At 39.7% G+C, this 18,355-nt stretch overlaps 1 protein-coding gene across 1 annotated transcript in view; it reads left to right on the top strand.

Moving 5' to 3' along the window:
* LOC141082678 (scavenger receptor cysteine-rich type 1 protein M130-like) overlaps positions 1-18,355 on the top strand; it is a 337,718-nt gene that overhangs the window by 117,887 nt on the left and 201,476 nt on the right. Inside the window, exons 3-4 of the mRNA XM_073566626.1 lie at positions 12,713-13,024; positions 14,752-15,060. Coding sequence (XP_073422727.1) covers positions 12,713-13,024; positions 14,752-15,060 — 621 coding nt within the window. The remainder of the gene's footprint in view (positions 1-12,712; positions 13,025-14,751; positions 15,061-18,355) is intronic.

Raw genomic sequence — 18,355 nt, 5'->3', positions numbered from 1 at the left:
AAGTGCTGCGGAATATGTCAGCGCTATAGAAATACAATTTATTATTATTATTATTATTATTATTATTATTATTATTATTATTATTATATTATAACTTGGATTTCCTGTGGCTATCCAGTACCTGGGTTCAAAGGCTTATTGGGGTGCATGTGACTTTGTGACAGGGAAGGCCTTGCATTTAATGCATAGGCTAGCAGTATGGAAGAACCAAATGAATAATGTAAAAATGGTTTTCCTGTGCCCAACCAGTATGTGTGTTCAAAGGCTTATTGGGGTGCATGTAACTTTGTGGCAGGGCAGGCCTGCATTCAATGTATAGGAAAACACTATGGAGGAGCCACTTCCTTCTAATGGAAACATTTGTGTCATGAGACCCTCAGGTACGCCCAGCGTCGGACTGGCCCACCGGGGAACCGGAGGATTCTCCGGTGGGCCCTGGCATCTGGTGGGCCCTGGCACCTGCTGGCATACAGGGCCAGCAGTTGCCTAGGGCCCCCGCTGCTCCAGGGGTCCCCAGCCAGTGGTGTGTCGCACACCATGCAGCTGCTATGGGGGCCCCTGCCAGCGGAGAAGCAGCGGGTGTCAGGAGGCAGGAGCCCCTGTCCCCGCTGCTAAAGAGAAATGAATATTCACTGCGAAGCAGTGAATATCATTTCACAGTCTCCACCCCCAGAGGCCCCGCCCCCAGCCCAGTAAGCCGCTCTGCATCAGGGCCGGCGCCGTCCTCAGTCCTCTCTGCTCCTGGCTCACAGCTAGTGCGCGATGACGTCACTACATCGCGCACCCGCTGTGTGTCTGGCAGAGGGGGCAGCTCCTGACACTGAAGCCGGGATCAGCGTGGGAGCGAGGAGGAGAGGTGAGTATCGTGTTTTGTTTTTTTTATATATCTCTCGCTCTCTCTATCTGTCTCTATCTATCTATCTATCTATCTATCTATCTATCTCTATTTCTCTATATATCTCTCTCTCTATCTCTCTTATATCTATCTATCTTTCTATCTCTATTATCTATATCTATCTCTATCTATTATCTATATCTATCTCTATCGCTCTATCTTTATATCTATCTTTCTATCTCTACATCTATCTCTATATCTATCTATCTATCTATCTCTATATCTTTCTATATATATCTCTATATATATCTATTATGTCTATCTATCTCTATATCTATCTATCTTACTCTATCTATCTCTATATCTATTATCTATATATTTATTATCTATCTAGCTACCATCTATATCTATCTATCTTTATCTATATATATCTCTATCTAATGTATATATCTATCTATCTATCTATCTCTATACCTATCTATCTATTTATCTATCCGTTATCTATCTCTATATCTTTTCTCTGTATCTATCTATCTCTATATCTATATCTATCTCTATATCTATCTTTATATCTATATCTATATATCTATCTCTATCTATCTCTATATCTATCTCTATTTCTCTCTATATCTTTCTCTATATCTCTATAGCTATCTATCTATATATCTCTATCTATCTCTATATCTATCTCTCTGTATATCTATCTATCGCTCTATCTCTATATCTCTATAGCTATCTATCTATATATCTCTATCTATCTCTATATCTATCTCTCTGTATATCTATCTATCGCTCTATCTCTATATCTCTATAGCTATCTATCTATATATCTCTATCTATCTCTATCTCTCTGTATATCTATCTATCGCTCTATCTCTATATCTATATATCTATCTATCTTTATCTATTTATCTCTATATCTTTTCTCTGTATCTATCTCTCTCTATATCTATCTATCTCTATATATATCTATTATCTCTATATCTATATCTATTTCTCTCTAGTCTCTATATCTCTCTCTATATCTATTTATCTCTATCTCTATATCTATATATCTATCTATCTTTATCTATTTATCTCTATATCTTTTCTCTGTATCTATCTCTCTCTATATCTATATCTATCTCTATATATATCTATTATCTCTATATCTATATCTATTTCTCTCTATATCTCTCTCTATATCTATCTATCTATTTATCTCTATCTCTATATCTATCTCTCTGTATATCTATCTTTCTATCTCTATATCTATCTCTATATCTATCTATCTTTCTCTATCTATCTATCTATCTATCTATTTATCTCTATTATCTATATCTATCTCTATCTATCACTCTATCTCTATATCTATCTTTCTATCTCTACATCTATCTCTATATCTATCTTTCTATCTATATCTATCAATATCTATATCTATCTATCTAGCTATCTCTATTATCTATATCTACCTATCTCTATATATTTCTATCTTACTCTATCTCTATATCTATCTGTTATCTCTATATTTATTATCTATCTTTATCTATCTATCTCTATCTATTATCTATATCTATATCTATCTATCTATCTATCTATTAATCTATCTCTGTATCTATCTCTCTCTATATCTATCTCTCTCTATCTACCGCTCTCTCTATCTCTATCTATCTTTATATCTATTTCTATCTATCTCTATATCTATTATCTCTATATCTATCTACCTATCTATCTCTATATCTATCTCTATATATATATATCTGTTTCTCTCTATATCTATCTCTATATCTCTCTCTATAGCTATCTATATATTATCGCTATATCTATCTATCTATATATTATCTCTATATCTATCTATCTATCTCTATATCTATCTATCTATCTCTATATCTATCTATCTATCTCTATATCTGTTATCTCTATATCCATATCTATCTCTATATCCATATCTACCTCTATATCTATCTAACTCTATATCTATCTTTCTATCTAACACTATATCTCTATATCTATCTCTATATCTCATTATCTATCAATCTCTATCTCTATCTCTCTCTTTATCTATCTATCTATTGATCTATCCATCTATCTCTATATCTATCTCTATATCTATCTATTATATCTATCTATTATCTCTATTATCTATATCTATCTATCCATCTATCTATCTAGCTATCTCTATCTATCTCTATATCTCTCTATACCTATCTTTCTAACTCTATATCTATCTATCTATCTCTATACATATCTCTATATCTAGCTATTATCTCTATATCTATCTCTATATCTATCTTTCTATATCTATCTGTCTCTATATCTATCTCTATATCTATCTATCTATCTATCTCTATATCTATTATCTCTATATCTATCTATCTCTATCTATCTCTATATCTATTTTTATTTATAGCCATCTATCTATATATATATTTATCTCTATATCTATCTATATATGTCTATATTATTATTATTATATCTGTATATCTCTATCTATTATCTATCTCTATCTATTATCTATATCTATCTATATATCTATCTATCTCTATATCTTTCTATTTATAGCTATCTATCTCTCTATCTATCTATCTATCTATCTATCTATCTATCTATCCATTATCTATTTTCTATCTATCTCTATATCTATCTACCTATCTATCTATATTTCTTTCTATATCTATCTTTATATCTATCTCTATCTATCTCTATCTATCTCTATGAATCTTTCTATCTATATCTATCCATTATCTACTTTCTATCCATTATCTACTATCTATCTCTATATCTATCTATTTCTACATCTATCTTTCTATCTATATCTATCTAACTCTATATCTATATATCTATATAGCATTATACCCTATGAGGGGGTGCATTATTCCCTATGAGGGGGGCAGTATTATACCCTATGAGGGGGCAGCATTATACCCTATGAGGAGGCAGCATTATACCCTATGAGGAGGGCAGCATTATTCCCTATGAAGAGGCAGCATTATACCCTATGAGGGGGGCAGCATTATACCCTATGAGGGGGGCAGTATTATACCCTATGAGGGGGTGCATTATTCCCTATGAGGGGGGCAGTATTATACCCTATGAGGGGGGCAGTATTATACCCTATGAGGGGGCAGCATTATTCCCTATGAGGGGGGCAGTATTATACCCTATGAGGAGGCAGCATTATACCCTATGAGGGGGTGCATTATTCCCTATGAGGGGGGCAGTATTATACCCTATGAGGGGGTGCATTATACCCTATGAGGGGGGCAGCATTATACCCTATGAGGGGGGCAGCATTATACCCTATGAGGGGGGCAGTATTATACCCTATGAGGGGGCAGTATTATACCCTATGAGGGGGTGCATTATACCCTATGAGGGGGTGCATTATTCCCTATGAGGGGGGCAGTATTATACCCTATGAGGGGGGCAGTATTATACCCTATGAGGGGGTGCATTATACCCTATGAGGGGGTGCATTATTCCCTATGAGGGGGGCAGTATTATACCCTATGAGGGGGGCAGTATTATATTCTATGAGATGGCTGCATTATATTCTATGAGATGGCTGCATTATACTATGTGAGGGGGCTGCTTTATATTCTATGAGGGGGCTACCCCAACTCCTGCTACATAATTAAGAAATGTACAACCTTATATTATACCCAGATATTAGCGTGTTTTACCGCATAATTGGTGGTCTGGTATTTAACTCTATGCAGCTACATAGTGGGCCCCAAGAATGATTTTCTCTGGTGGGCCCAAGGTGTTCCAGTCCGACGCTGGGTACGCCTGTTGAAAGGCTTTTTTTGGGGTGCATGTTACTTTGGTGCAGGACAGGCCTTGAATTCAATGAATAGGCTAACACTATGGCAGTACCAAATGAACAATGTGAAATTGGTTTTAATGTGGCCATCCAGTACCTGGGTTCAAAGGCTTATTGGGGTGAATGTGACTTTGTGGAAGGGCAGACCTTGTGTTCAATGCATAGACTAACAGTATGGCAGAACCAAATGAATATTGTGAATGGGTTTTCCTGTGGCCACCCAGTACGTGGGTTCAAAGGCTTCTAATGGGAAAATTTTTGTCATGAGGCCCTCAAGTACATCTGTTTAAAGGCTTATTGTGGTGCGTGTTACTTTATTGCAGGGCAAGCCTTGCATTCAATGCATAAGCAAACAGTTCGGAGTACCAAATTAATAATGTGAAGCGGGTTTTCATGTGGCCATCCAGTATGTGGGTTCAAATGCTTATTGGTGTGCATGTAACTTTGGTGCAGGGCAAACCTTGCATTCAATGCATAAGCAAATAGTATGGGAGTACCAAATTAATAATATGTACTTGGTTTTCCTGCGGCCATCCCGTACGTGGGTTCAAAGGCTTATTGGGGTGTGTGTAAATTCGGTGCAGGGCAAGCCTTGCATTCAATGCCAAAGCAAACAGTATGGGAGAGCCAAATGAATAATGTGAAGTGGGTTTTCCTTTTAGCACCCAGTACGTGGGTTCAAATTCTTTTTGGGATGCATGTAACTTTGTAGAAGGGCAGTCCTTGCATTCAATGTATAGGCAAACACTATGGGAATCCCACTTCCTTCTAATGGGAACATATGTGTCATGAGGCCCTCAAGTACATCTGTTGAAAGTCTTATTGCGGTGCGTGTTACTTTGATGAAGGGCAGGCCTTGCATTCAATGCATAAGCAAACAGTAGCGGAGTACCAAATGAATAATGTGAAGTGGGTTTCCCTGTGGCCATCCAATACGTGGCTTCAAAGGTTTATTGCGGTGCTGCATGTAGCTTTGGTGCAGGGCAGACCTTGCATTCAATGCATAAGCAAACAGTATGGGAGAACCAAATGAATAATGGGAACTTGGTTTTCCTATGGTCATCCCGTACGTGGGATCAAAGGCTTATTGGGGTGCACGTGAATTTGGTGCAGGGTAGGCCTTGCCTTCAATGCATATGCTAACAGTATGGCAGAAACAAATGAATAATGTGAAATGGGTTTTCCTGTGGCCATCCAGGACGTGGGTTCAAAGGTTTATTGGGGTGCATGTAACTTTGTGGCAGAGCAGGCCTAGCTTTCAATACAGAGGCAAACACTATGGGGGACCCACTTCCTTCTAATGGGAACATTTGTGTCATGAGGCCCTCAAGTACATCTGTTGAAAAGCTTATTGGGGTGCGTGTGAATTTGGTGCAGGGCAGGTCTTGCATTCAGTGCATAGGCTAACCGTATGGCAGTACCAAATGAAATATCATGAGAACTTCTGTTTCATGTGGCCATCCAGTATGAGGGTTCAAAGGCTTATTTGGATGCATGTAACTTTGTGGCAGGGCAGGCCTTGCATTCAGTGTACACTATGGGGGACCCATCTCCTTCTAATGGGAACATTTGTGTCATGAGGCACTCAAGAAAGTGTGTTGAAAGGCTTATTGTGGTGCGTGTAAGTTTGGTGCAGGGTAGGCCTTGTATTCAATGCATAAGCAAACAGTATGGAAGTACCAAATTAATAATGTGAACTTGGTTTTTCTGTGGTCATCCAGTATGTGGGTTCAAAGGCTTATTGGGGTGCATGTGAATTTGGTCCAGGGCAGGACCTTGCATTAATGCATAGGCTAACAGTATGGCAGTAGCAAAAGAATAATGTGAACTTGGTTTTCCTGTGCCCATCCAGCCTTACATGCAAATTATTACCCTGTAAAGGAAGTCCCTTAACATACTTCCCTGTAAAATCCATTTTGGTTTAGTTTTTGTATATCATACTGTGCGCCTGTAAAAGTGGCTTCATACTTTGACAACATTGGTCACAGTAGTGACCTAGGAGTTATAAATGCTACCAGGGGCCTTACCCATGATGTTCCCATGTCATTTATGCACTATTCCCATAGATTTCCGGTGTTTTGATACCCTAGAAAGACCTCCGGGGGGGGGGGTCGCGGCAAAAAAGCTCAGGTTTCCCATAGACTAACGTTGGGCTCGTTGCTCGAGTTGAGTGCCCGAGTATTCCAATTTGCTCAACCCGAGCAACGAGCACCCTTGTATTTTAGTTCTCGCTCATCACTAGTCTTTATTCCTTTATAACTTGGAATACAGTGACTGGGGTAAGGGAATTGAATTGGGATCACTGAAACCTGGATTCAGGATTCTGACACTGTCTCCCCTGCTGCCATTTCCCATGGTGGCTTACAATTCACCCATTCCCCGAGACCCACAAGCAGACCTGGTGGTGGAGTAGCGGTCATATACCGGCCCCCAGGCTCACCCACCCACTTCCTTGACCACTTCTCAGCCTGGCTGCCACACTTCATGTCCTCAGAACTACCAACCCTTACCCTGGGAGACTTCAACATCCCCACTAACAGCCCCACTTCCACATCTGCATCCCAGATTCTATCACTAACCACTTCTCTTGGCCTCTCACAGCTCTCATCCTCTGAGACACATAAAGACGGTAACACCCATGACTTGGTCTTTGTCCAGCTCTGCTCAATCTCCTACCTAAATAACTCACCACTTCCCCTCTCTGACCACAACATTTTCTCCTTCACGCTCACAAATGCTCATCCACCTCAGCACACTCCTACCTATCACACATTCAGAAATCTACAAGCCATTAACCATCAGACACTTTCAGACTCTCTAAAATCTTCCCTGTCCCCAATATCCTCTTTTTCCTGTCCTGATCTCGCTGTTCATCATTACAATGACACTCTAAGAAACACCCTTGACCAGGTAGAGCCCCTCACCCTCAGAACCTCAAAACACAGAGTAAAACAGCCCTGGCTCACATCGCAAACATGACTTCTCCAGCGATGCTCTAGGAGTGCTGACCACCGATGGAGAAAAATCCACACACCAGCAGACTTCATCCACTTCAACTTTATGTTCACAACCTATAACTCTGCCCTTCACCTTGCCAAACAGACCTACTTCATCACCCTGATCTCCTCACTAGCCTATAACCCCAAGAAACTTTTTGATACCTTTCTCTCCCACCTCAGGCCAAAAGCACAAGCCCCTAAAACAGACATTTGTGCAGATGACATGGACTCTCACTTTATAGAGAAAATAGATAATATCTGTCAGGAAATGCACTCCAAAACACCAAGTGCTGTGACTCCCATCCCTCCCTGCATTTCCCCTGTCTCACTTTCCACATTTGATCCCATCTGACTACATGCACTCCGACCCCATTCCCTCACATCTCCTCCAGTCTCTCTCTCCAGTCGTCACAACTCACCTAACTACAATCTTTAATCTTTCCCTCTCCTCAGGCATTTTCCCATCCTCCTTCAAACACTCTATCGTTACTCCAATACTAAAGAGATACGCTCTCGACCCATCCTGCACAAACAACTACAGACCAGTCTCCAATCTCCCCTTCCTCTCTAAACTTTGGAATGCATAGTCTACTCCCGCCTTACCCGTTACCTCTCCACTCACTGACTCCTAGACCCTTCACAGTCCGGCTTCTGCCCCCTCCATTCAACTGAAACTGCACTCATCAAAGTTATCAATGACCTTCTGACATCAAAATGTAACGGTGAACACTCTCTGCTCATTCTTCTTGACCTTTCTGCAGTTTTCGACACTGTTGACCACTGTCTCCTACTCTCTAGGCTCCAGTCACCAGGCATTAAGGACACTGCTCTCTCCTGGTTCTCTTCCTAGCTTTCTGACCGCTCCTTCAGTGTTGTGTTCGCTGGCTCCACGTCATCTCCTTTTCTGCTCGATGTTGGGGTACCTCAGGGCTCAGTCCTTGGCCCCCTTCTCTTCTCTCTCTACATGGCCCCATTTGGATAGACCATCAGCAGATTTGGCTTTCAGTACCATCTTTATGCTGATGACACACAACTATACACGTCATCCCCCGAACTTACCCCTGCGGTACTACAGAATACCAGTGACTGTCTGTCCGCAGTCTCCAACATCATGTCCGCTCTCTATCTGAAACCTAACCTCTCAAAAACTGAACTTCTGCTCCCGCCATCAACCCACCTCCCTAAATCTGACATTTCCCTCTCTGTGGGTGGCACCATAATAACACCCCCCCAGCAGGCACGCTGTCTGGGTGTTATGTTTGACACCAATCTCTCCTTCACATCCCATATACAATCTCTTGCCTGCTCTTGCCGCTTACAACTAAAGAACATCTCCAGAATCCGCCCTTTTATCACAATGGAAGCAACAAAAGCCCTCACTGTCGCATTGATTCACTCCCGCCTAGACTACTGCAACGCTCTATTAATTGGCCTCCCCGTTACTCGACTTTCCCCTCTACAGTCCATACTTAATGCAGCAGCTAGGGTCATCTGGCTAATCGGTAATCGGACGCGTCCGCTCTTCGCCAATCATTACACTGGCTGCCCATTCATTATAGGATCCAAATCAAAGTACTTGTTCTCATCCACAAAGCTCTCCACAGTGCGGCACCCCCCTACATCTCCCTTATTTCTGTCTATTGGCTTAACCGACCACTGTGCTCTGCAAACGACTTTCGACTAACCTCTGCACTAATCCGCTCCTCCCACTCCCGACTCCAAGACTTCTCCCGCACTGCGCCAATCCTCTGGAATTCTCTATCCCAAGAAATTAGGACTATCCGCAATTTGCACAGTTTTAAGCCCTCCCTCAAAATGCATCTGTTCATAGCGGCCTATCACGTTCACTAATCAAAGTCATTTTATGTGTAAGAGTGCGTGTGTAGCCCATTCACTATCTCCATCTATCCCTCATTCCCTCAAGATGGCTGGACCATCATTGCAAATACATCATTGTAAATACACACCTGTACTCTTTATCTCCCCCATCTCATTGTAAATTGTAAGCTCTCATGAGCAGGGTCGTCTTATTTTGCTTTAATTTTTGTATTGTTAACATTGTTACTTATGACTTGTGTTTTAAAACTGTTAAACTGTAAAGCGCTGCAGAATATGTTTGCGCTATATAAATAAAGATTATATTATTATTATTATTATTATTATTATTATTAATATTATCTCCTGCGCTGATAGTGCTGGGGTCTTCACTGTACAGGTGTGCCTTTTGTGAATGGGACCAATTGAATAAATACGTCGATAGCTGCGCTGCTGGAGTGAATCAATTCTTCAGAAAAGATAAGGAAGATGCTTTTTATTAACAGCGCGTTGCAAAGCCATAGAGGTGTCTTTTTCAATTATTGATAAAATGTAAAGAGATGACAAATTATTAGGATGTAGGTGAAGTGGGATAAGAACCCATGATGAGCCAGTGAATAGAATCCAGGCAGGGAACATTTACAGTAACAGAGGAGCCACCCAGACAGATGAGGGAAAGAGAACTATACATATAAAAGATTACACTTAAAGGACAAACTGTTGAGAAGAAGTAATGGGAGTGGTCCCTTCCACATATGGGGTATCAGCATACTCAGAACAAACTGGACAACAACTTTTGGGGTCCAATTTTTTCTGTTACCCTTGAGAAAATAAACAATTGGGGACAAAAAAAATCATTTTTGTGGAAAAAAAATATTTTTTTCATGCCCGGGCATTATAAATTTTAGCAAAACACTTGGAGGTTCAAAATGCTCACCAGACTTCTAGATAAGTTCCTTAGGGGGTCTAAGTTCCAAAATGGGGTCACTTGTGGGGGGTTTCCACTGTTTAGGCACATAAGGGGCTCGCCAAACGCGACATGGCTTCCGATCTCATTTCCAGCCAATTTTAGTTTGAAAAAGTCAAACGGCACTCCTTCCCTTCCCTTCCTTCCCTTCTGAGCCGTGCCATTCGCCCAAAAAGTGGTCCCCCCACATATGGGGTATCAGTGTACTCACGACAAATCGCACAAAACTTTTCAGGTCAATTTTCTCCTTTTACGCTTGGGAAAATAAAAAAATTGTTGCTAAAAATAATTTTTGTGACTAAAAAGTTAAATGTTAATTTTTTCCTTCCATGTTGCTTCTGCTCCTGTGAAACACCTGAAAGGTTAATAAACCTCTTGAATGGGGTTTTGATGAACTTGAGGGGGACAATTGTTAGAATGGTGTCACTTTCGGGTATTTTCTGCCATATAGACACCTTCAAATGTGAGGTGGTCAATAAAAAAAATTGTTTGGTAAATTTTGTTGTAAAAATGAGAAATCGCTAATCAACTTTTAACCCTTATAACTTATAACCCTTATAACTTTCTAACATAAAAAAATTTGTTTCCAAGATTGTGGTGATGTAAAGTAGACATATTGGAAATGTTATTTATTAACAATTTTCTGTGTCATATGTTTTAAGGGCATAAAAATTCAAAGTTTAAAAATGTGGAAATTTTCTACATTTTCACCAAATTTCCATTTTTTGCACAAATATACGCAAGATATGTAGAAGAAATTTTAACAATAACGTGAAGTACAATATGTCGTGGAAAAAAAAAGACTCAGAATCGCCAAGATCCGTTGAAGCGTTCCATAGTTATTCCTCAATAAAGGGACAGTGGTCAGAATTGTAAAAATTGGCTTCGTCATTAACATGCAAACCACCCTTGGGGGTAAAGGGGTTAAAAGAAAAAGCGCAATTTTCATTTTCACATCCACATTTTAGTTCTGTGCTCAACACAAAGCTAGATGAATTCCTTGATGGGTCTAATTTCCATAATGGGGTCACTTGTGGGGGTTTCTATGTTTTGGCACCTCAGTGGCTCTACAAATGAGACATGGTGTCTACAATTCCAATCAAATTTGCACTCCCAATATCAAAAGTTGCTTCTTCCATTCTGAGCCCTGCCGTGTGTCCGAACAGAACTTTTTACTTTACGTGAAGTTTCATTGCTCTGAGAGGAAAGTGGGTAACAAACCATGGGGCTCACTTTTTCTAGCTACTTTTTGCAAAAGTGAAACATTTGAGACTAAAGCAACATTTTTGTGAATAAATGAAATGTTTTAATATAGCAGCCTAATGTTATCAAATGCTGTGTAGTACATGTGGCTTCAAATACCCCATGATAAAATCCTGAAGGGGTGTAGTTTCCAAAATGGGTCACTTGTGGGGGGTTTCTGCTGGTTAGGTACCTTATGGTCCATGCAAATGCAACATGATGCCCGCAATCTATTTCAAACAAATTTGTGTTCCAAAATTCAAACGGTGCTCCTTCCCTTCTTAGCTCTGCCATTTGTCTGAACAGTGGTTTCAAAACACATGTGGAGTATCAGCAAGCTCAGAAACACTGGATAATTGTAGGGTCCATTTTCTCATACTATTTCTTGCAAAAGTAAAAGCAAAATTCGGGCTATAGCAACATTTTAGAGAAATTATGATTTTTTTCTCATTCTATCTTTTTATTAATTCCTGTGTAGCACCTGTTCCATAGTTCCTGACAGCGGTTTTGAATTATGTGAGGGGTGCGGATTTTAAAATGGTATCACTTTTGGGGAGTTTCCAATATATAGGCACCTCAAAGTTAATTTAAAGCTGAAAAAGTCCCTAAATAAACAGGCTTTGTAAATTTCCTGAGAAAATGAAAACATTCTGCTTAACTTATAACCCCTCTAACAGCCTAACAAAATACAGTATAATGATGTTAGAAAAATGATGCAAATGTTAAGTAGACATATGGGAAATGTTATTTATTAATTATTTTGTACAGCATGACTAACTGTCTTAGGAACATAAAAATTTCAAAGTTTGACAATTTCATTTTTTTTTAATTTAGGGCAAAATTTTGACATTTAAAAAATTGCAAAACATATGGACATGAATTTTCCAATAACATAATGTACAATGTGTCATGAAAAAACAATCTCAGAATCACTGGGAAGCTCTGAAACATTCCAGAGTTATTACTATATAAAGTGACATAATTTTAATAGTAGCATGTTACCTGCACAGCCAATGTAATTTGCTACTGACTGCTATTTTTTTTTATTACAGTTGAGGTGAGACTTTCTGGAGGAACCAATTGTTCGGGTCGTGTGGAAGTCAAATACAAGGGAGAATGGGGTGGAGTATTTTTTTCTGAACATTGGATACACCTCTCTACTGTAATTCACAGACAGCTGGGATGTATTATTCCGAATGCAGATTTTCTCACCAATGCAAGTGAATTTGGAAACATTAAATCTATTTTATTATTTGCTGCAATAAACTGTTCAGGAGAAGAGTCATATTTGTCCCAATGCAAATTTTATCCATTTAAAATAAATGATCTTTCTACTGATATTATGGCTGGATTGACGTATCCAGGTACGTTGAATTTATTTATTTAAAAAATTTTTTTTTCATTATAAATACACCACAACAGTTTATGGAGCACACATTCAATTATACATTTATCTACCTGTGCTCAAAAATTAACATGAGGTCTTAAATTAAGATGAGTGAACCATGAATTAGAAGTTTCCAGTGTCACCAAATTTTGTTAACAAATTTGATTTGAGGTTATTGGATTTCCACTGAATTGAAAATGAAGACTTTAATTGTCCTAAAAATGTAGTTTGATGCGATTCTATTTTCCTCAGTGTATTTTGCAGTAATATTATACATGCACAAAGCATCTGTACAATTTGCTCAGTGTTTTGTGGCTTTCTATATTCATGACTCTGTAGCTCTATTTCCCAGATTCACCACGAATTGACTTCTGCATTCCCTACTCTTACTTTTAAGTAGGGTGTGATGTGCAATACCATGTGATGTAATTATAATTATACAATGTGTGAAATGGCTGTGGCCATTGTAGGAAATCCTTTCTTTCTCAGTGGTTGATGTAACAGTAGAGAAGAGAAAAGCCGGGGTTCGTCCGTGCTAGACCACAAGGAACCAACCGAAGATGCAAGCAAACCTTTATTCACATTCAAGCCAACGTGTTTCATGGCCTCCTGGCCACTTCATCAGGGCAGCAAGTCCTGATGAAGTGGCCAGGAGGCCATGAAACACGTTGACTTGAATGTGTATAAAGGTTTGCTTGCATCTTCGGTTGGTTACTTGTGGTCCAGCGCGGACGAACCCCAGCTTTTCTCTTCTCTACTGTTTTATCTGCATCTCGGGATCTGAAGCGGCCAAAACTTCCTTAGGTGGTTGTGACCCTTCACAACCACATCAGGTGAGTGGATTACCTTTGTTAAACACGCTGGTGTCCCTCATTTACTGCCTTAGTGCGCTCCCCCTCTTATTTTTATTTTTGGCAGTGGTTGATGTAGGCACAGATAGAAAAGTTCTTATCAAATAGGAAGATTTATTAAACTTCATAAATCTTCAAATTAAAACAAATGGTCTGTCACTGGCAAAACACAGTATAACAGAGTAAAATAGTCTCCTAGAGGTAAAGGCTCCTAGAGAGCTCATACTTTTACACCAAGACTACAGAAGGGTTTCCACCTCTACTTCCAGACAATACCTGAGGCAGCTCAGATAACTTGTGAATGGGCTGCAAAGCCTGAATTGGAGACTGGGAATGACCAGTCCCCCCCGTCTATTTAATTCTTAAAACCAGGACCCAAAAGCCAGGCTTATTTAAAAAAAAAACCTCTTGGCACTATCTGTGATGTAGCTTTTGTCTCTGGGTCCAACATCACCAAGACTTGCCACCACTGTGACACATACCTTCAACCCAGGACTTGTCTGGCTGCAATTTTACACCATTTTGAATATTTTGTTTAGTGCAAATGACAATTTTTGCATTTAATCTAATAGATTTGATCTAGTTTTTCGGTAACATTAATATAAGTTTATTAGTTAATGTTTACACTATGGTGACATCTGAATGGGTTCTCACTCTGTAAAGTGTAGCATTTCAAAAAACCTACAGATGTCCAAACAGAGCCACTTGGTGAATTAATCTGGTGTTTAATAGCAAACATCTGCTAACAGGGCAAGTCCTTTTGACATTTAAGACTGTAAAAAAGTAGTAAGAAAAATTAGAAGTTATAAAAAGTGTGTAAATGTGATAATTTATCCAGGACATTTTTATCTAGGTTACAGAGATTACAGATTGGTTGATGGTCCTAATGACTGCTCTGGTTATTTACAAGCTAAACAAGGTAATACTTGGGGATCGGTTTGTGCAATTGACGAAGATTTAAGGACAGCCAATGTTATATGCAGAGAACTTCAATGTGGAGAAGCAGTGCCATCATTAGTAACCTATACAAGACGACCTGGACCAATATGGATGGATCAAATTCGCTGTATTGGCAACGAGTCCAGATTATTAAACTGTACAATAGCACTTGCTACTATGAAAAATTGCACAAAAGAAAATCATCCTTACATTCAATGCAAAGGTATTTAAACTACTGTTGTATTTTTAACAAATATAATATTTATCCACTTTACCCCCAAAGGTGGTATGCACGTTAATGACCAGGTCAATTTTTACAATTCTAACCACTGTCACTTTGAGGTAATAAGTCTGGAATACTTCAACGGATCCTGATGATTGAGATCCTTTTTTGTGATATATTGTACTTCATGATAGTGGTAACATTTCTTTGATATGACTTGCGTTTATTTGTGAAAAAAAAATGGAAATTTGGTGAAAATTTTGCAATTTTCCAAATTTGAATATTCATGTCCTTAAATCACGAAGATATAAAGCTCCAAAATAGTTACTAAATAACATTTCCCATATGTCTACTTTACATCAGCACAATTTTGGAGCCAAAATTTTTTCGTTAGGAAGTTATAAGGGTTAAAATTTGACCAGTGATTTTTCATTTTTCCATTAAAATTTAAAAAAACATTTTTTTATGGACCACATCTCATTTGAAGTGATTTTGAGGGGGATATAAGACAAATAAAACCCAAAAGTGACACCATTCTAAAAGCAGCACACCTCAAGATGCTCAAAACCACATTCAAGAAGTTTATCAACCCTTCAGGTGCTTCACAGGAATTTTTGGAATGTGGGAAAAAAACATTAACATGTTAACATTTTTTCACAAAAAAATTTACTTCAGATAATTTTTTTTTTATTTTGACAAGGGTAACAGGAAACAATGAACATCACAATTTGTTGTGTAATTTCTCGTGAGCATGCCAATGCCCCATATGAGGGAGAAAACTACTTTTTGGGCACATGGCAGAGCTCGGAAGGGAAGGAGCATCATTTGACTTTTTGAATGTAAAATTTCCTGAAATCATTTGCGGACGTCATGTCCCATTTAGAAAGCCCCGGATGTGCCTAAATAGTGGAAATCTCCCACATATGACACAATTTTGGAAGCTAGATCCCTCAAGGTGCTTCACAGAAGTTTACAACATTGATCCGTGAAAATAATAAAATCCACAAAAATGTTATTTTATCCCCAAATTTTGCATTTTCATAAGCGTAACAGGTGAAATTGCACCATACAATTTGTTATGCTTTTTTTCCTGAGTACGCCAATACCCCATATGTGGAGGAATACTACTTTTGAATCACAATGCAAAGCTCAAAATAGAAGAGCTGCCTTATTGGAGTTCAGATTTTGCTGGAATGGTTTGAGGGTGCCATGTCACATTGGCAGATCCCCTGCGGAACCAGAATAACAAAAAATCCTATGTGTGAACTCATTTTACAAACTACATTCCACAATGTATTCATCAAGGGATGTGTTAGGCGTCAAGTTCCAGCCTCTGCACAGGAGGAATCTCAAGCCTTGTCTTCTCCCATTCCTCTCCAGCCGCAGAGGAACCTGCTCAGCAAAGACATCATCCCTGGCGTCTTGCTCAGTCTGCTGCTGTTGGCTTGGTTACTGCCGCCAATCAGGGTTCAGCTATAGTAACCTGTAATAGCCAGCAGCGAGCAGCTCTTGGGACTAAGTCCTTCTTTCTTTTCACTGAGCATGCTCGTGGGAAATCCTCTCATTGGAGGTCTGAGGTCACATGCTCAGGTCCTATTACTGCTCCCATTGGACCACTATGAAGGTGCACGGCCATGCGGTAGTATAGACAGTAATGGATAGTGATGTGTGTTATGATGGATGCTTTTGAACTGATGAATTACTCATTAAGAAACCCCTTCCCTTTGATACGTATGTTGGTAGGGTTTAGAGTCCTGAGTCAGCACCTAGCGGTGGCACTGCATAGCGCTGCAGTGCTTCGAGCACCTCTCACACCAGAGAGTGTCATCTGCATGAGACACCTCTGTACCGCATACGCTGCAGTGTCCGTCTCAGCAGTGCCATGCTCAGTTACTGAGCTTTCCAGCACTAAGCCTAGGCTGGTTAGTGTCATCCGCCAGGGCGGCGCTGTACACACGCAGTGCGGTAACACTACTGTCGGCTGCACCCTGTGATTGCTAACAGGGCACAGCATTTCTCTAGGGTTAATCCATGGGCCACAGTAGCGGTTCCCTAAGCCATTGTCTGTGAGGTAAAAGCATCTATTTCTGTGGCTCTGTGCTGTAACAGAGTTCGCTCCTGTGCACACCGCATCAGCGGTTACTCTGCCGGTGTTCAGTTAGCGTCCGCCACAGGGGTGGGATTCAAATTTTTAACAACAGGTCCTGTGTTTATGTGTAGGAAACCACACCCAGTTTTAAGCCACACCCATTTTCAGCCACACTCATTTCATAGAATCATAGAATCGTAGAGTTGGAAGGGACCTCCTGGGCCATCTGGTCCAACCCCCTGCTCAAAGCAGGATTCGCTAAATCATCCCAGTCAGATGTCTGTCCAGCCTCTGTTTGAAGACTTCCATTGAAGGAGAACTCACCACTTCTCGTGGCAGCCTGTTCCACTCATTGATCACTCTAACTGTCAAAAAGTTTTTTCTAATATCTAATCTGTGTCTCCTCCCATTCAGTTTCATCCCATTGCTTCTAGTCTTTCCTTGTGCAAATGAGAATAAAGTTGATCCTTCTACAATGTGACAGCCCTTTAGATATTTGTAGACAGCAATTAAGTCTCCTCTCAGTCTTCTCTTTTGCAAACTAAACATTCCCAAATCCTGCAACCTTTCCTCATAAGACAGGGTTTGCAGACCGGTCACCATTCTGGTCGCTCTTTTCTGAACTTGCTCCAGTTTGTTGATGTCTTTTTTAAAATGTGGTGCCCAAAACTGGACACAATATTCCAGATGAGGTCTGACCAAAGAGGAGTAGAGGGAAATAATGACTTCACGTGATCTAGACTGTATGCTTCTGTTAATACATCCTAGAACTGCATTTGCCTTTTTTGCTGCATCACACTGTTGACTCATATTCAGTCTGTGATCTATTAGTATACCCAAGTCTTTTTCACATGTGCTGTCACTTAGCCCTATTCCTCCCATTCTATATATGCTTTTTTCATTTTTATTGCCCAGATGTAGTACTTTGCATTTCTCCCTGTTAAAAACCATTCTGTTAGTTACTGCCCACTTCCCCATTTACATACACCTTTTCCTCAAACATATACAAGTAGGGGAGCAGTCAAACAGTTGAAAAAAAAAATTTGAGTGAGATCAGAACAGTGTACATTCTGGCCAGCGGGTCTCCTGACCCGAGTGTGACAGCTGCATATATTTCTATGCAGCTGTCTCACTTGACTGATCAGCTGGCCAGGCTGCGCAATGCATTCTGATATTAACAGTTCTGTTATGAGCTCATTTTCTGCT

The sequence above is a fragment of the Dendrobates tinctorius genome, unplaced genomic scaffold, assembly GCF_039654945.1.
Source record: "Dendrobates tinctorius isolate UK_male_01 unplaced genomic scaffold, ASM3965494v1 ptg000019l, whole genome shotgun sequence".
Classification (NCBI taxonomy): Eukaryota; Metazoa; Chordata; class Amphibia; order Anura; family Dendrobatidae; genus Dendrobates; species Dendrobates tinctorius.
Note: the sequence above shows the minus strand (reverse complement) of the source record. Positions and strands in the feature narration are given on the sequence as shown.